Source organism: Trichomycterus rosablanca, chromosome 1 (genome assembly GCF_030014385.1).
Source record: "Trichomycterus rosablanca isolate fTriRos1 chromosome 1, fTriRos1.hap1, whole genome shotgun sequence".
Classification (NCBI taxonomy): Eukaryota; Metazoa; Chordata; class Actinopteri; order Siluriformes; family Trichomycteridae; genus Trichomycterus; species Trichomycterus rosablanca.
In genome coordinates, this window is record NC_085988.1 from 27,680,863 (window position 1) to 27,701,296 (window position 20,434).

Below are 20,434 nucleotides of genomic sequence, written 5' to 3' on the forward strand. Positions count from 1 at the left end.
TTCTCTCTACTCCATCCATCCGCTTATCTTCTATGGGGGCTCGAGCCTTTAGTTACTCCGGAACTCTCTCCCTCCTGACGTCCACGCTATTAACTCTCTCGCTATCTTCAAATCTCGTCTTAAAACTCACATTTTTAAAACGTGCCTTTCCTTAATGTACTTTTATTGATGATGTTATTCTGTATTGCAAGGCATCCTTGAGTGTCTTGAGTGGCGCCCTTAAATAAAATGTATCATTATTATTATTTATCATTTGTTTGAATTCCCTAAATTTAACTGAGAACATGAGATGAAATATTTTACTGCTGAATTAGTTTGTGTTCTGGTGAATGACATGCAAAAAGTGCCTTCTGTTTCATTTTCTAATTAACACAACTGGAAAAAAAATGCTGCACCTCACATGTTCCGTAAGAGACGTCAAAATGTGTGTGTGTGCAACCTGTAAATGAGGTTGGTTATTTACTGTCATGTATTTCTGGGAAATGATGTGCAGCAAAAACAGTCGATATGTTAATAACTCTATGCAATATTATGTGAGGCAGGGAGGCTACAGAAACATTTAATAACATTAGCCAGTCTTTAAGCATCATTTGCTATTAATCTGTTCAGCTTTTGTTATTAATTGCTTTTTAGACACTTGCAGAAATTAACTATTCACAGACAAATTGAGCTCTGCTAATTTCCTAGGAAGGGTTAGAGCAGGGCTTTAAATTAACAAGTCACCTGCAGAATGCCAGTTTAATTGGGCATTCAATTAATTTAGCAGCTACTTTGTCAGGTAACTGAATTAGATTGTTCATCAGTAAATAAAAACAAGGAATAAAGAAGTTGTACATTAAGTAGTCTGAATATATACAGTGATTAGTAGTACAACCTCTGCATGCACATATCCTTCACTAAATTTCTATCCAGCCCTCTCTCACTGTACAAACTACAGATTGTAGACAATGTGCATTAATGTTGATCTGTCTTGTTTTTGCTTATGAAGTAGGTTTTTTTTTACTTTTCTAAGAATGTTTTGACTAGATGTTAGACCATGACTGAAGGAATTGTACGCATCGTTTGTCAATGAATAAGTATTAAATAGTTAAATAAACTAATTATGAGTTTTTCTAGTTGTGGTAGAGACTAGGTCAGCCAATTAAACAGACTGCATACAAGAACCAACAAAATGAAGAAAAAACATGGAGTATCCCACTATCTTTAATACTCAATTTCTAGTGGTGCTGGCATTGTCAGACAGAATAGATTTTGGGGGTGAGTAAATGGGTGAGTGAAAGAAGGTAGTGAGTGGCTCTGGTATGAAAGTGACTACCAAGCTTACACTGATCAGGCATAACATTATGACCACCTTCCTAATATTGTGTTGGTCCCCCTTTTGCAGCCCCATACACAACAAACTACAATGCACTTTGTATTCTGACACCTTTCTATCAGAACCAGCATTAACTTCTTCAGCAATTTAAGCTACAGTAGCTCGTCTGTTGGATCGGACCACACGGGCCAGCCTTCACTCCCCACGTGCATCAGTGAGCCTTGGCCGCCCATGACTCTGTCGCCGGTTTACCACTCTACCTTTTTTGGACCACTTTTGATAAATACTGACCACTGCAGACCGGGATCACCCCACAAGAGCTGCAGTTTTGAAGATGCTCTGACCCAGTCGTCTAGCTATCACAATTTGGCCCTTGTTAAACTCGCTCAAATCCATACGCTCACCCATTTTTCCTGCTTCTAACACATTAACTTTGAGGATAAAATGTTCACTTGGTGCCTAATATATCCCACCCACTAAAAGGTGCCCTGATGAAGAGATAATCAGTGTTATTTACTTCACCTGTCAGTGGTCATAATGTTATGCCTCATCAGTGTATGTCTTTTAAGGACTCTTGGTGTTTAAATAATGATGAGGTAAAAACACATAATCCATTATTTGTGTTTTACTGCTATTCACTTCTTAATTTACAACATGCTGTTATTTCATTTCCAGTTTAGCAGGAGTAAACAATTACACACACTCACTTACAGGGGTTGGACAAAATAACTGAAACACCTGGTTTTAGACCACAATAATTTATTAGTATGGTGTAGGGCTTCCTTTTGCGGCCAATACAGCATCAATTCGTCTTGGAAATGACATATACAAGTCCTGCACAGTGGTCAGAGGGATTTTAAGCCATTCTTCTTGCAGGATAGTGGCCAGGTCACTACGTGATGCTGGTGGAGGAAAACATTTCCTGACTCGCTTCTCCAAAACACCCCAAAGTGGCTCAATAATATTTAGATCTGGTGACTGTGCAGGCCATGGGAGATGTTCAACTTCACTTTCATGTTCATCAAACCAATCTTTCACCAGTCTTGCTGTGTGTATTGGTGCATTGTCATCCTGATACACGGCACCGCCTTCAGGATACAATGTTTGAACCATTGGATGCACATGGTCCTCCAGAATGGTTCGGTAGTCCTTGGCAGTGACGCGCCCATCTAGCACAAGTATTGGGCCAAGGGAATGCCATGATATGGCAGCCCAAACCATCACTGATCCACCCCCATGCTTCACTCTGGGCATGCAACAGTCTGGGTGGTACGCTTCTTTGGGGCTTCTCCACACCGTAACTCTCCCGGATGTGGGGAAAACAGTAAAGGTGGACTCATCAGAGAACAATACATGTTTCACATTGTCCACAGCCCAAGATTTGCGCTCCTTGCACCATTGAAACCGACGTTTGGCATTGGCACGAGTGACCAAAGGTTTGGCTATAGCAGCCCGGCCGTGTATATTGACCCTGTGGAGCTCCCGACGGACAGTTCTGGTGGAAACAGGAGAGTTGAGGTGCACATTTAATTCTGCCGTGGTTTTATGTTTTTTGGATACAATCCGGGTTAGCACCCGAACATCCCTTTCAGACAGCTTCCTCTTGCGTCCACAGTTAATCCTGTTGGATGTGGTTTGTCCTTCTTGGTGGTATGCTGACATTACCCTGGATACCGTGGCTCTTGATACATCACAAAGACTTGCTGTCTTGGTCACAGATGCGCCAGCAAGACGTGCACCAACAATTTATCCTCTTTTGAACTCTGGTATGTCACCCATAATGTTGTGTGCATTGCAATATTTTGAGCAAAACTGTGCTCTTACCCTGCTAATTGAACCTTCACACTCTGCTCTTACTGGTGCAATGTGCAATTAATGAAGATTGGCCACCAGACTGGTCCAATTTAGCCATGAAACCTCCCACACTAAAATGACAGGTGTTTCAGTTATTTTGTCCAACCCCTGTACATTGTGCTTACAGTAATAAACTGTTGTACAGGCGCAAACTGACCGGGCAAGACGGTCCTGAACACAAAGGTGTGTGTAACTAACTCATATGTCATTCATTGTGCCTGTAGACATCTTTTGAAACAAAGGGCCGCAACCACGCCCCTTCAGCGGACTCTGTTCTGTGCGTCCCTCCTCAGCTGGGTCCATGATAGGCCGGCGTCTCTTGCCTCGCCCTCAACTTATCTCCTCCATGTCTGTTTTGGCCTCCCCACTCTGTGTTTCCCCTGTGGGATGCAGTCCAGGGCTTGTCTTGTGATGTTACCGGCCGGTTTGCGTAGGGTATGGACAATTCAACCCATCTACATTTAATTGGGAAGCCAACTCCCACCAGATACCCACCCACCAGATTTAACCTAATTAAATGTAATTAGCAAAAAACACATAATACCCTACTGCATGTTTTTGGACTCTGGAAGGAAACCGGAGCTCCCGAAGGAAACCCACGCAGACACGGGGAGAACATGCAAACTCCACACAGAAAGAACCCGGACTGTCCCGCCAAGGGATCGAACCCAGGACCTTCTTGCTGTGAGGTGACAGTGCTACCCACTGAGCCACCCTTTATTATTTTCATTAAAAAATGTTTTTTTAATTAGATCAAAGAAAATGTAAGATATTTTTCTGAGTGTATAAAACATTTTGAAACATGAAAACAATAAATAAAATGTAAACAAATGAAGTAGCTAACTTCTGTTGCATTTAAAAAAAAATAAAGAATGTCATTTAGAACTGGGTCAATAAAGAGGTGCTGTTTTTAAACCATGGCATTTGTGGGCAAAACTGAACTTGGAGATTGTAGCTGAGTTATGCAGGAACACATGCCAAATTTCACACCATCTAGTATTTAAAGTTGCAGTGGCAGGTGTACACATTATTCACACCTGTAGGTTATGCTTGTATTTAACAAATAACAAATACCATTTAATAATTAACAGGTTGGTTCAATTTTGGTTGGTTCATAGGTTTTACAAATGTAAAATGCATTGGTGTGGCAAGTTTGGTTTTGGCTAATGAAAATGCTTGCTTGTTTCTAAATTTGGTAGAGGAAATTGCTCATGGCTGGTGAACTACAAAGTTAATTTCAAGCTCTGCTAAGACAAGAGAGCAGATTAATTGGATTGCTTATAACTGAAGTCATAAAAAAGCTATGAACGCTATTCTTGCCTTGGCCAAATTTGCATGGTGAGTTTAGGCATTATTGTTCAGCATGGTTTGAAAACAGGATTTTTTACTTTGTAACACATAAGAACTTTTCTGTTGTATATATTAACTTCTTGCCATAAGAGGATGCTCGGGTGTTATATTCCTATTAATCTCTAATCACACTTAATCATGTGATCTTTCCCATAGGCCCATTCTGTTCATATAAACTAATCTGTAAGCTCAACTACATCCTTGAATTCCCTTAAATTTTTTCACTTCTACTAAAATCTGTGCTGGGGATAAGATCTCTCTTCTGTGCAATACATTACAATACAAAACATCCTTTATACATTAAAACTTGTGAATAGGTGAACGTTATCTGCACCTTACGTTGACGTATTTATTCCATTACATTAGCTTTACTGAGATAAAAGATTTTTGTTCCTCACCACCAGGTACTGACTGTGTGTGGAACTAATACCTTGCTGATAGAACATTTGCCTGGGATAAGCCTAACACATGTGTGCCTTGAATAAAAAATTATTATAATAATGTGGCATTTGGGTGGCTCTGGAATCACACCGCTGTTCCTACACCACAGATATTACTCCATGTGAAGCTGTTTGTTTTTCATTTTCACTCCAATACAGTCTGGTGTAGTGAATCTTCCGTTTCCATAGACATTACTGAGCTCATTTAGAATTAGTGCAGCAATTTGCTCCTGAACGATTACTCAAGCAGGAGTACAGAGAGAGCTTTCTGTTTTGAGAAAAGTAATTTGATGCATTTAAACATTTGGAACATTGATTGTGAGCCGTGCCTTTTCATCCAGCATCTGCATCTGACATCCTTTGTCTGAGTGAGCACATATTCCCACAGACACACTGTATAATCTTGTGGAAAGCCTTCCCAGTTTTAGCCGCAAAAGATAAGCTAATTCATGTTAATGGCCATGATTTTTAAATGAGTTGTTCAATAAGCTCATAGTCAGTTGTTTACATACTTTTATCCATACAGCATAATTCATACCAGTCTTAATCTCTAACTGGTCTTTTTCTTTGGTTGAACGATTGATGATGTTTGTCAATATTCTGTTTTTTAATCTTTTATTTTGAAGGGTCAGAGTATGCACACAACAATGATTTTAGTGCTGTAAAACATTCGCTCAGCGACCGAAGGGAGATATCTAGCTTGTCAAATATCTGGATCTGAGTTGCCCGAGTGGCAATGAGTGCTATGTCGAACAGCCATTGAGAATGCAAGAAACGGTGTGAGGGGAAACGCAGGGGAGATGATGTAAAATGGTGGGAAAGGGGCATAATATAGTTTATATCAGAATACATCGGCACACACACAAGTTTTATACAGTATTTCTGACCATCATTCTCTACAAAACATAACACCAATGTTGCATTGCAAAAATATGTATTAACCTCCAACTCACTATAGAACAATCCATGCTGTTCCTATTTTTCCTACTTGATTTTACGCTGCACATCAGCGCACAAACTTTGATCGCTCGCTACTTTTTGACGTGCATTTTTGGACGTGGTATTATTAAACCCCTCGTCACTTCTCGAGTTTGCTTTCGTGACAAAACGTAGTTTGGGAGACCGGAGAAGCTCGTCTGCGATTCCAGTTAGTGATAGATAGATAACCCCCCTATCGCCGATCAGTCGTGTAGCGTGAAGACCACACCGACTTGAAAGACTCCCGATTACAAGAGATCCAGTTGTGTAGTGTGAACTGTACAGCAACCTGACGACTTGGAAAGTCATGTAGTGTGAACTTGGCATTAGTGACATTAACTAATTCCTTGTTAGTGATTATTAAAACAGCTGGCTTCTTTGTGCTCATGTACAATGGGCTAGTTTAACTGCAGCCATTAGACTGAGACACAAGCAGTAACTCTGAAAAGGTTTAGTGAGTTTAGTACAGAATGCAAAAAAGACTTTAAAACAATTGTTTCTAGATACCAGAGCACAGTTGTCATTGTCCAGAGATTTACATCACCATAAGCTTGGATGCTGCTGTCCAAGAAACCTTCAGGCTCTAATGAAGTTTGCTGCTGATCACAAATTAAAAAAAGCCTTTTGCAGTCAGATGAAACATGGTTGAAGCATAATGGTGCTAGTATTAAGCTCTGGGACTGATTTGCTGATGGCAGAACTGGTGGACAGACTGATCAAAGTAGATGAAGCAAGATTAATTTAAAATCTTGACTTTGAACATAGATTGGAGTTTCATCAGGACAGTGACCAGTGGAATAGCCTGCTTGATATCCTGGCGTCAACCCTATTAAAAGTTTATGAAATGCTCTATAAGGTATGGTTTGAAATTTGGTTTGTATCGCCCAGTGAATTAATCACAGATCAGTGATCAGTTGATCTATGGTTCAATCAGCAACAAAACTAATACATTTAAAACTGTTTTTAACTGCAATTTAGACCTCATGTTTTCCAATTTGTCCATCTACATTAAAGCTCAAAACAGAGGGTGCATGGGTGGTGCAGTTGTCTAATGCATTAGCCCATCACCACAGACAGCTCAAACTCAGTGATGCTGCAGAAATGTGTCCTGTATAAGTGGTAGCTGATTCACAGAGACCATAGCTTGACTCTCCATATACAATATGTCTCTCTGTAAGAGTCTGCTGTCTGTGGGATTTTGAGCCCATTTAGTCAAAAGAGCATTTGTGAGGTCAGGCACAGATGGACAAGAATGCCTGGCTTGCCATCATCATTTTAATTTATCCCAAAGCTGTTCAGTGGGGTTTAAATTAAGGCTCTGTGCAAGCTGCTGATGTTCCTTTACACCACACTGGTCAAGTCATACCATTATGACTCTTACTTTGGGCAGGCACAGTCATACTAGAACAGGAAATGGTGCTGGGGTGTCCACATACTACTGTTCATACAGTTTGTGTGTGTGTGTTTTACTCCAAAACATTAACTGTTAGTAAGTGATCTTAAGTTTTCAATACCTGAAAACTTTCTCTAAACTTCTTTCTTAAACAGTGTCAAATTTTAACCTATCCTTTACTATGCCATCACAAATCCATTAACTAGAAATAAACTGGGCTCCCCTAAGTGGTAGGTGATTCAGAAATAATCCAAACCTTCAAACTTCAAATCAGCATATCATGAAGAAGGCTTGAATACTAAATGCTGGAAAGCCATAAAAAGCAATTTACCTGAAATAATGTAATGTTACTGGTTTTGGTTTGGTTTACAGGTTTAACATCACCACACGATCTCAACATTATTAATCACAATAGCCAATGCAGTAAAAAGGTTGTGTGAAAATGTTTTTGCATACTTCCAAAAAAATGAGACAACAGGTAAAACGGTAATAAAATCTAAAAGCATAAATGTGTACACCTATTAATTTTTATTATTTTTTATTATATGCTATAAGTCATGATTTAATACTTGCAATAACATTTGACAGGGGCAAATGAAGACCAGGAGTACCTGTGAAACAGGTAGTTATTTGGTCAAGGAGACATTAACAAATGGCTCAATTGTTTATGATCAATGATGAATCGAAGTTCACCACTTCACTAAAACTTTCATAACACGCTCAACAGTTTAAGAACAAGATTTTCTATATACCATTGCAAGGAATTTAAGGGATTTCACTTCGACACTCCATGCCATTATTGTAAGATTTAGTGAATTCTAAAAAGTCTCTGTGCAAGGGTAGGGCCCAAAACTATACCCCATGATGCCCATGATTTTTAATCCCTCAGAAAGGATGCATTATAAATTGACATGTTTCTGTAGGTAATTTAACCACATGAACTTTTAGTAAATATTCAGTAAACAGTCTTGTGAATATGTGATTATAAGGGCAGCAGTAGCCTAGTGGTTAAGGTACTGGTCCAGTAATCAGAAGGTTGCCGGTTCAAGCCTCACCACTGCCAGGTTGCCACTGTTGGGCCATTGAGCAAGGCCCTTAACCCTCAATTGCTTAGATGGTATACTTTCACAACTGTAAGTCGCTTTGGATAAAAAGCGTCTGCTAAATGCTAAAAATGAATGAATGAAACAATTATACTGTTTATCACTGCATCTACAAATGCAGGTAAATACCTCAATACCCAAAGTGAAAGTCCTTTACAAGCAACATTCAGAAATGATCCTGACATAAACTGTACTGATGCAAAGTGAAAATGTGTCTGATGAGTAGGGCTGGGTATCGCCACCAATTTCCTGGATCGATTCGATTCCGATTCACCAGGTCCCGATTCGATTCGATCTTCGATTTTCGATTTTCGATTCGATTTTCGATCCAATTTCGATTCAACACATTTAGGCATATTTGAGTTACATTAACAGGTTTTGTTTACATATGTACAGATGTTCAGAGAACGAATGTGATAATTGTACAAAGAACACTCAGTATTAAAAATATTTGTGTATTTTGTTTACATAAATAATTAATCCAAAACAGAAAACAGTAACATTCAACAGCCAGGTGTATGTTTACATTACATTTACAATGTTGTAGCATGTCAGACAAATGAAATAATAATAAAAAATGAATGTTACTGTTTTCTTCCATTTGTCTGACATGCTACAACATTGTAAATGTAATGTAAACATACACCTGGCTGTTGAACAGCTTATGCCAAGTTTACACTACACGACACTCTGATTAACACCTGGTCACTGTAATGTTCACACTACACGACTGATCGGCGATGGGGAGTTTTACACTACACCATCCATCACCAGGGGGAATCACAGGCGAGCTTCTCTGGTCTCCAAAACTACGTTTTGTCACGAAAACACACGTGAGAAGTGATGAAAGGTTTAATGATACCACGTCCAAACATGCACATCAACAAGTAGCGAGCAATCAAAGTTTGTGCGCTGATGAAATAAATGAATCTGAGTGGATTTGGCAACACGAGCAGCATGGATCGTTCTGTAGTGAGTTGAAGGTTAATAAATATTTTGTTTTGTAGAGAACGATCTCGCGTGTGCTGATGTATTCTGATAGAAACTATATTGCGCTCCACCACCTGTTTCCAACCTCTCCCCTGTGTTTCCCCTCGCTGTTTCTCACATTGATTGAGAGCCGAGTTTTGATCGCAGAGCGAACACCGAGTTCCTCCCGAATCCAGAGCCGAGCGAAAATCAGTTCAAAAAGTTGTGTAGTGGTCATAACTTGAGCTTCTGCCGTGCTAAACTGATGTGCAGGTCAGATCTCGTTGCATGAAAAAACAGTGGCTGGTCACGCGAAATTAAAGGGGGTAACAATAGTAATAGATTTCCGTGTGCACCGTAAAAGGGGGCGTATTTGAAAAATCGATCTCGCATTTATATGAATCGATATCGGATCGTTCAAATAAAGATCGATTAAAATCGAAAAATCGATTTTATAAACCCACCCCTACTGATGAGTCCACCTATGAATTTTGTTTTAGAATGTTGAGTCAAAGATGAAAAGAACAATCCCGTTTGTTACCAGTGCAAAGTTCAAAAGCCAGTGTCTGTCATGGTATTACTTTAATATCTGTGAAGGCACAATTAATGAATGCTACAGGGTAGATATGCATTTTGAAGCAACATATGCTGCCATTTAGACGTCTTGTCATTTGATTTAGAAAGACAAAAAAATGTGCAATGCATTATGAAATGCAACATATGACAACAGAAATCCCCAACTGCTGAGCAGCTGTTTCGTTAAATTAAGCAAAAAAAACATTTCACACTTACAAATACTGGTATCCTAGGTTTCCAAAGAATTACAGAATATAAAAGGGAAGATGATATAACATATATTATGTTCCTATCTCAACTACTTTTTTATCTTAACGTTTTTCTATTAAAATTTTTTCTACTGAACTAGCTTTTTGGGATTTGGAGTTGCATGAAGCACTCGCTACAGGAACCACACAACTTGTGAGCAGAGACATTTAAAAAGCTTGACATTTCAGAAAGAAATAAAGCTAAATGACACTCTAAAAATCATGTACAAAAATCTTGACTGCAGGTAATGTCTCACAGTCACCTTTATTTGTTTTAGTACTTTGCCATTTACTCAGAATGTCTGAGAAGGTACCTTTCATGCGCCATGGATTCTGCCTATCTGTCTTAATGTTCTCGAGTGAGTGGAGAACCCACTACGACCCTGGTCAGAATTAAAGGTTTGCATGGTAGGGTATATATATGACAAAATCATGTTGATATCATGACACCTGTATTACAACCAGCAAACATTTTAACATCATGACACCCCTATTACAACCAGCTGCTCATATTAATTCAGTAGTACAACTATATTATACTGTATAATTAACATGTGAGATCACAAAACATCATACAACATATCATGTACAGAATTTGAAATAAACATAAAACTGGAGTAAATATTTGCTATAAAATTATATATATATACTATATATATATTTTTTTTTTTTTTTTTTTTTTTTTTTTTAAACAGAAATATTTATAAATATATATATATTTTTAAAAAGTCTCACCAAACAGAAAAAAACACAACTATTTTCTAAAGAGAGAAGAGGTAAACAAAATGAAGCAGTTAAAAGTGCATGTTCTATATTGTGAGATCTACTATTACCATAATATAAACATACATATACAATGATGGAGGACACCGGTTACAGTGCCGTCCTTATTTTTGAAGGACTTATACATTGTGTTTTTGGGAAATACAAATATACTTAGACTGTACTTCTTTCCTAACCATGTAAGAACTGACATATTAAAATTTTTAGATTCAAATCACAGTATGCCAAGTGACCGATTCCATCAACCTAAAGATAAAAACGAACACTGCCTGTAGCACTCACTCCTATTTTAATCTTATTTTTCCTAATTAAAATACAAATATACTAGCAGAGTACTGCTTTCTTAATCACGAATACATTAGGAACTCAAACTTTTGCTTTTGGACACAAATCACAACATTCCACATGATGATTTAAACCCAGATGAAGACTTATAAACATTCAGGCTCTATCAATACCTATATAAAAGGTACTTTTACATTTTGTCCTTAATTAATTACAATTAATATCAAATTATGCATGTACTGACAACTTAAAATTCTGAACATAAAAGCATGCCACCTGATTGATTTAATGTAAGGATGGTTTAAAACAGCACACAGCCTGTAAGTGTAGTACCTTTGGCGTAGTTGAAGTGCAGGCGGATGGCTTTACCCTGGTGGATGTGCAGGTATGTAAACCACACAGCGAAGGTGAGCAGCACCAGTAGCAGCAGCAGCTTGAACTGCTTTCTGATCTTCTTCACCGGGAAGCGCAGCATCCTCACGGTTCAACACAGCAAAGTGGATACAACAACGATCACCTGCAGCACAGCGACATTCCCATCAACTGCACTCTCACAGTGCCAGCCAGATCTGTTACAGATTCAGTGCTGCCACAGTTCTCTCTTAATGGTTAAGTCATTTTATCAGCCAGCACTGGAGATGGATATCGGACTGAGTTTGCTCCGCGCTCAACTGAGGAAACCGGTGCGTAAACAAATCAAATGATCCACATAGTGCAGGAGTAGTCCACGATTCTCCAGCCGAATGTCAAACTAGCAGTGGCAATATAATCTGGTACAATCCGCTTTCTGTGTGGCCTCGGTGACACCGATTAAACAGTTGCTCTGATCATCCAGTTTGTCAGCCAGCCCAGGTCTCACCTTTATCCTTTAACCTTGCCTTGTTGTCCGTAGTTTACTTTCTCCAATCGTGGAACGCATGAGTGCGCATCCTGGTGCGCCTGTAACCGAGCTGCTGCAACTGCATGATCGACTGCATTATGCATATAATAACTGCATTAACTACAACTGTCTTTACGAAGTTAATCAGTAAACTGAATACGTAATAGTCGTTCCTGTCATCAGACACACGTGAAAGATACAAACACCTCCAAATAGGCCATCAATAATAATAATAAACTATGTAAGTGATGCCCACCTGCCAGAAAAGGCAGTGCGCATACTGTTTTATGCCCATATATGCCCAAACATTACTGTGCATTGCTTATTCAAGACATTTAATCTCAAATTTGTCAAGCATCATTCTAGACCTACTGATTATTATATACTTCTACTTAATAATGACCTGTTTGCTTCATCTTTTAGTATAATCTGTGCACATGTAAACAAACCATTCCAGATTCTGCTTATCTGCTTAGCAGTTCATGCATTTTACAAGTGATACAAAACTTAATCTGGTATATTTCCAATCTTAAACAAATTGTGTATTAGTTGATACAGTTTCTGTGCAGGTTTCACATTCAGTATTCCACTTTATATTATTTTTCCTATTTTAGTTTGGAGTAAATTGTTCCTTGTTAGATCTGTACATCTGTGTGTACCTGTACACAATCCAGTGTTTGCTTAGCAGCCTATGTATCTTTTACAAGGGATGCAAACACAAAACACATAGTTCTTTATTTCTGTATATATTTCCATGTAAATTTAACTGATTTAGTTTTAAATCTCAGCTTGCAAGTATTCAGCTGTTTAATAAACAGGTGGCATGTTTTAAACAATTTAAATACATCTTAGTATTCCTTCCTACAGACCTAAAGTTAATTTAATACACCTCAGTATTATTTTATACTTTTAAATAGCATCTTCACAACTTATTTGTACTTTTGCTTGTATACAGTCCAGTGTTTGTTTGTTTGTATAGTAGTCTATGTATTTTACACCTAACCAATCAACAACTGAATGTCACTCAAGAACAAATCTCTCGTATCTCTCGTATTTGTAACACATCTGAAGGAATAAACATACTTTAACACAGACTATCACACTCCAGTAAAACAGGTGCGAGTGTTGGAGTGCTGTGCCAAACACTGATCATTAATACACACTGTTGTGATTTATGAGCCTATAGTATTAACACTAAAGGCGACCAGTTCAGCTCCAACTCTTATTAAGTATACATTAAAAAGAGGTATTTTAGTCAATATGTGGCTCCACATCCTAGTAGAGATCTAGTTAAAGCTTGTTCAAGGGTTTGCGTAGATTTCGTCCACCTTGACAGTTTATAAACAGATTGTTGCATCCTTATAATAACCGCGCTGGATGAAACAATACCACTCCTTTATAGCAATACAATGAACGCTATAAACACGGATCTCCGCTTCCATCCGTGCGCGCTTTTGTACAGATTCCTCCCCCTTCCTTACACCATGCGACGCAGTTCACACCAGTACTTCTAGTTCGTGTAGATATTATTTGCTACGATTCCACCAAATCCGCGCAGTCTCCACTACATTCCGGGCACCGACACCGCTACTGCTGCTCCGTTTACCGACGCTCCTCACTTCAGCATCCATGACGCTGCCGGGCTACCGAACTAGGGCGGGGCCGAGCTCAGCTCTGACCTATCCCAAGCAGAGCTCCAAGCGTCATCAAAACAACCAATCAACCGGCCGAATGTCAAATAGCAATGTATCTTCTATCTTGATGTACTACAAATGAATAGGCTTTTATGCGTTATCTAGTGCCCTATATTTTAAAATGAAGCTTTTTGATATCTAGCCATCATTTCTAGAGGCCTGTTTACTCATTGCACCTGTTAACACCACGCCCACAGTTAAGTGGACCATTATACTGTAGAATGATAATATTGTAAGCGTGCATATTTGTTTATTAGGATTTTAACGTCATGTTTTACACTCTTTGGTTACATTCAGGACAGGCAATTACTGATTACACAAGATTCATCAGTTAAATTCTTTAATGTCAAACACAGTCATGGACAATTTTGTATCTCCTATTCACCTCACTTGCATGTCTTTGGAGTGTGGGAGGAAACCGGAGCTCCCGGAGGAAACCCAGAACATAAGCGCAGCGCAGAAAGGACCTGGACCGCTCCCCCTGGCAATCAAACCCAGGACCTTCTTGCTGTGAGGATACAGTGCTACCCACCGAATTTTGATGCATTTTTCCATTTACATTTTACATGATGCTTTATTCAAAATGCAAATAAAATATTTAAATGTGCTGGATTATTTCTAAAACAATCAAATGTAAATTATTTAGCAGATACTTTTATCCAAAGTGACTTAAAATTACCACTGAATACAATGAAAGCAATTGAAAGTTATGTGCTTTGCCCAGGAGCCAACCAGTTGTAACTTGGCAGTGGTGGAGCTTGAACCAGCGATACAATAACAACTATAACAACTCACAATAATTTAAAATAATTCATAATAATCTATACTAAATACCTACTTGTTGTATGCTATGCATGCACCATAAGACCAATGTTTACATATCTAATAAATACCTAAATTGTGTATGCTATGCATGCACCATAAAAGTGTTTACATGTATATAGAATCATACTGTAAATTTATATTTTTATTGCTTGTTTTTATACTGTTAGTGAACATACTGTATGTTGTATGTATGCAAGAAGTTGTTGTCTAATGTGAGCTGCTGTAACAAAGAAATTTCCTGCAAAGGATCAATAAAGTATCCATCCATCCATCCATCCATCCATCCAATCCATCTATCTATCTATCTACAGTAGTGTTCAAAAAAATAGCAGTGATTTTAAAAAAGTGAATAAAGCACAAAATCATTCTAATAACTTTTATTTCCATGAATGCAAATGCACTGAAAATACTACACTTTCAATTCAAAATCAAAACATTAACAACATTTAGCCAGTTTGTGTTAATCATTTACAGAAAATTAAGAAAAATGAATATTAGGCTGTTCAAAAAAATAGCAGTGCCAGCATTTTTCTCAAAAAATGTATCTATAAACTAAAAATGTTTGAGGTTTCACTTTAGTTTAAATTACTGAACAAATATTTAGTGGCATTACAATTGTTTCCGAGATCTGTGTTGCATGGAGTCGACCAACTTCTGGCACCTCTGAACAGGTATTCCAGTCCAGAATGATTACACTACATTCCACAGTTCTTCTGCAATTTTGGGTTTTGCCTCAAAAAAACGCATTTCAGATATCAGAACACAAGTTCTCTATGGGACTGAGGTCAGGGGATTGGGCTGGTCACTCTATTACCTCAATCTTGTTTGTCTGTAACCAAGATGTTTTGGGTCATTGTCATGTTGAAACACCCATTTTAAACACATTTCTTCTTCGACATAGGGCAACATGATCTCCTCAAGTATTCTGATATATTTAAACTGATCCATGATCCCTCGTATGTGATAAATAGACGTAACACCATGGTATGAAAAACATCCCCATATCATAATTTTGTACCACCGTGCTTTACTGTCTTCGCAGTGAACTTTGGCTTGAATTCAGTGCTCAGGGGACGTCAGACATACTGTCTATGGCCACTAGACCAAAAAAATAAAATTTTGCTCTCACCAGTACACAAATGTTGAGCCATTTCTCTTTGGACCAGTTAATGTGTTCCTTGGCAAATTTGAACCCATTCAGGAAACGTCTTTTTCTTAACAACGGGACTTTGCAAGGAGTTCTTGCTGGTAAATTGGCTTCACTTAATCATCTTCTGTACTCACTGGTAACTTCAGATGTTCCTTGATCTTTCTGGAGGTGATCATTAGCTGAACCTTTGCCATTTTGGCTATTCTTCGATCCATTCTTCGAGCAGCCTATAATTTGCTGCACTTCTCTGTATGTTTTTTCCCTCTACTATCAACTTTTTAATCAAAGTACTCTGTTCATCAGAACAATGTCTGGAACAACCCATTTTACCCAGTATTTCAAAAGGAAATGTGCTATGACCAACCTGTGCAACATTTGCCACCCTCCTATATTAAATAAGGGCCAAAATTGACACCCGTTCTTCTGTTGAATGAATGACTTCACCAATTGAACTCCTCACTGCTATTATTTTGAACAAGCCCCTTTCAATCAATACTTCGATTACTCAGAATAAGTGGGATGCATGTCCTAATTGTTGGGTTTGTTTTGTTTTCATTACTCTACTACACTTTCAAGTAAAATTTTTGCTATGTAGAAATAGCATTTCTACTAAAAACAGTGATTTATCAGGTCAATGGTGTTGGACTGCTATTTTTTTGAACACCACTCTATCTATCTATCTATCTATCTATCTATCTATCTATCTATCTATCTATCTATCTATCTATCTATCTATCTATCTATCTATCTATCTATCTATCTATCTATCTATCTATCTATCTATCTATCTATCTATCTATCTATCTATCTATCTATCTATCTATCTATCTATCTATCCTTCTTATCACTAGTCCAGATCCCTAAACGCTGAGCTAACACTGCCTCACTGCCCATATCATTTTAGGTGTCTATCAAACATATAGTGACTTAAAACATACAATTACTAAGCTTGTGGCAACTTTGTGCAAGACTTTTGCATGAACAGATTCAGTCTGATCAAACCAGGTCTATCTGGTCTATAAGACACACCAAACATAGGGTGCCAATTCATCACACGAGAGAGGCAATACAGTAAAAGTGTCATCTTTTGGCTTTTGGCTCTTAAATACTTACTGGCTGTACAATACTCAAAATATTAATTAGGATTTTAGCAATGTTGCACAACATGATTTCTTACTCACTTTCATGTAAATAGTTGTTAACTGAATTGCCGGTTCAACAAAAATATGCTGCTTTCTAATAGATGTAAAAGGATTTCCAACCAGCTTACATGTTTAATACTGGCACAATGCTGTGATTGGACATCAAGTGCAAGTTTGGTAAATATTGCTTAATGTATTATGGTAAGAAATAATCGTTTTAAATAAAGGTTTATGGATGAACATTTTGACCACTAGGGTTAGATATGTGGGCCTAACCAACCGAAGTCTTCCCCCTGGTGGTAGAGGACTGACAATTTCATCATGCGTAGTCACTGTTTAGTAGTTTAGAACACACATACTTCAAGAAATATGAAGCACAGTTACATCTATACACCTTCAGTCAATTTTATACATTACAATTAGAAATTGTCACATATTACTAACAGTGTTTATGCTGTGCTGACTTGCTCTGAATTGCTAGTTTGTTGTAAAATTTCGATGTGTAAATCAATTGACGCTCCGGGAATGTATGAGTTAAGTTAACAAAATCGAGTCGATTTGTGATAAGTAGCTGATTCAAGATGAACGTGTTCTAACGCATTTGTAGTCAATGAAATGTTAACACAACTGTACATATTTGACCATTTAATTTTTGACATCTTAGGGGAAGCTGAGCTTCCCTTGCAGTCTTTGAGAAATCACCACTGCTGTAAAGGTACTGCTTTTTAAATTGGCTTCTAAAGCTATTGATTCAATGAATATCAGCCAGGCTTTAACAGCTATTTTCTTCATATGTATTCATAAAGGGAAGCATCTGTCAAAATTATGTCATACACAAAAGAGCTGCAAATTATAGCAAGGTGATGACACATTATAGAATAAGCCCTTGTTCAGTTTTAGTGCAATATGTGAAACACACTACACTGAGAATTTACATCTAGAAAAAATGTTAACTATTTATACTTTTAAAGCAAAAAACAATGAGGGCATGTTAAAGAGTTCTGTGATCTACATTTTGTTTTTCATATCACTTTTTTAATGAAATTATATAATTCTGTCTATATGTGAGCATTTTTTTTTTTGTCTCCATGCAGCGCAATTATGCAAGTACTTCTAGCAAAGCCTACTGTTTGTCAGGTAGTGCAACGGTCTGTTAGCTGTGTTGCCACACAGGACAGGATTGGCTGTGCCTGAGAGATGAAATGGTTGAATAAGTTACTCGTTGCTACTAATACTGTCTCTGCTGGTTGGTCAGGTCACCGGAACGAGAGATGGTAGATTCACAGACAATAGTGTGGTAACTGTCCATACATGATACTGTTCACTGTGAGAAAACAAGTGGTTGGTGACTGTATGCATATCAGAAGGGGCATGTGATAGTCTGTGGCTCTTCCCAGTTAGGGTGCTGCTTTAAAGAGACATCTTTGTAAGTTGCTGCACAATTATGCAAGTACTTCCAGCAAAGCCTACTGTCTGGTAGAGGTGGTGACATGAGCAATGGAGTATACAGAAAGCAGAATATGTTCCTCTGTATGTGTTAATCCAACAATGGCTGAAGCAAAGAATTGGATAACATGGACATCAACTAAAGCTGAAATGACTACAGAAAAAGACAAGTAAATGTGGAGCTTTAAACAAGGTCAACACTGAATAAACAAAACCCACCTACAAAGACCATGCACCTAATATGCTGTCAAAACAGATCCGACTTGCCGAGACATTTGAAGGAGTCCTGTGGTATCTGGTACAAAAACATTACCAGCAGGTCAGTTAACTTGTATATATTTCAAGGTGAATCATCCTACAGTGCATCCGACCTCTTCCAGGGGTAAATAATACACGTGCTCAAGAAAAGATCATTCTGCGGACCAGTCAATCTTTACTTAAATGCCCATCTCCAATTGTCATGCCTGCAGAACCATCTGTATGTGTTTTTAATGGTGGACAGTGGGTTATTGTGGGCAATTTCAGTTCCAGATACAGCAGAGTAAACATTGTGTGTTGTGACAAAATCACCTCCTCTTCAATATTGAAATGATCTGTGTTTGATCCACAGTAGCTTTTCTTTTGGTCCTTAATAGACAGCAAAACCTTCATGTCCTCTGCAATCAATAAGTCTAGGACGCCTAAAACCTTACTGCGATTTGTGGCTTATCTCTGCTCAGACCACTGTTAATGGGTACATACTGTGACTGCCTGTGAGAATCCATTGTACACATGCCATTTCCAGTAACTTTGGGATTTTTAATAAAGTGCAATACAATAAGAATCTGATTTGTTAATTCTCTTTATTTAAATTAATCTTGATTTAACTCAAATGTAGAAAGAAAGTAAATCCACTGGTGTCACTAATTAACTTCATTGTATTTTGTAAATACAGTATGAACACATTTAGAATTTAATACCTGCAACACACTGAAGTAAAGTTGGGACACTATAAAAGTTGGGCAATATAAGGGTGAAAAGTTCCTTTCTGTGTGGAGTTTGTTCACATTAAACTTGTGAACTCATGAGTCTTGTGTAATGAGTACTACCGTTTCTGTCATGAATGTTACCAAAGAGTGTAAAACATGACGTTAAAATCTTAATAAATGTGTTTCGACAGAGCACCTCCAAGAACACCTTCAACAGACCACCTTCAGTCATAGACTGATTCCACCGAGAAGCAGGACTAAACGCTACAGGAAGTCTTTCCTAACAGCTGCAATGAGACTATTCAATAATTCGTAATAATTTATAAAAATACCTACAATTACTGTATGACTTCTAATGTTTACATGTATATAGATTTATTCCTGCTATTCATATACCAGCTTCTGATGTTTACATGTATATAGATTTTCCTGTGTGTTTTTTAGCTTCTCTTTTATACTTTGTTAGTAGATGTTGTATGTATGTAACAAGGTGTTTGTGTGATGAGCTGCTGTAACAAACAAAGACATTTCCTGCAAAGGATCGATAAAGTATCTATCTACGTATGTATCTAGCCATATAATATAATATAATATTATAGCAGTATACTGCTTTTGAACATTCCACAATAAACATAGATGTTTAAAAGTAACAAAATAAAGTCCAAGTCAAGTCACGAGTCTTCAGGCTGTAGTCTAAGTCAAGTCACAAGTCAATATAACATACACTAAGCCTATATGTAGTGTATACACCATTTTGTCTTATCAGTATAGCCAAAGTACAAGCTTTGTTTTTTAATAAATTACTTTAGCTTTTTGCAGGAGTGTCCTTTCCCCATTGTTCTCCTTTCTCTCAAAGTAGATGTGTTACTGTTGTGGTTTGGCTTACCTTAGACAAAATGTCAAAGTGTTTATCTAGCTGTAATCCTTGGCAGTTTTCACTCACCACTAATTGCTACTTATAGACCAGTTTCCATCCACCATGACTCATTTTCAGTCTAATGCGCTTTAGCTTCATTAGAAATTAATGCTGAAACA

The 20,434-nt window shown here is 37.8% G+C and overlaps 1 protein-coding gene across 1 annotated transcript in view; it reads right to left on the minus strand.

Annotated features, from left to right (window-relative positions):
- Positions 1-11,888, minus strand: part of b4galnt4a (beta-1,4-N-acetyl-galactosaminyl transferase 4a) — a 277,540-nt gene extending 265,652 nt beyond the window's left edge. The window contains exon 1 of the mRNA XM_062997332.1: positions 11,628-11,888. Coding sequence (XP_062853402.1) covers positions 11,628-11,769 — 142 coding nt within the window. The 5' untranslated portion in view covers positions 11,770-11,888. The remainder of the gene's footprint in view (positions 1-11,627) is intronic.
- Positions 11,889-20,434: the final 8,546 nt, after the last annotated feature.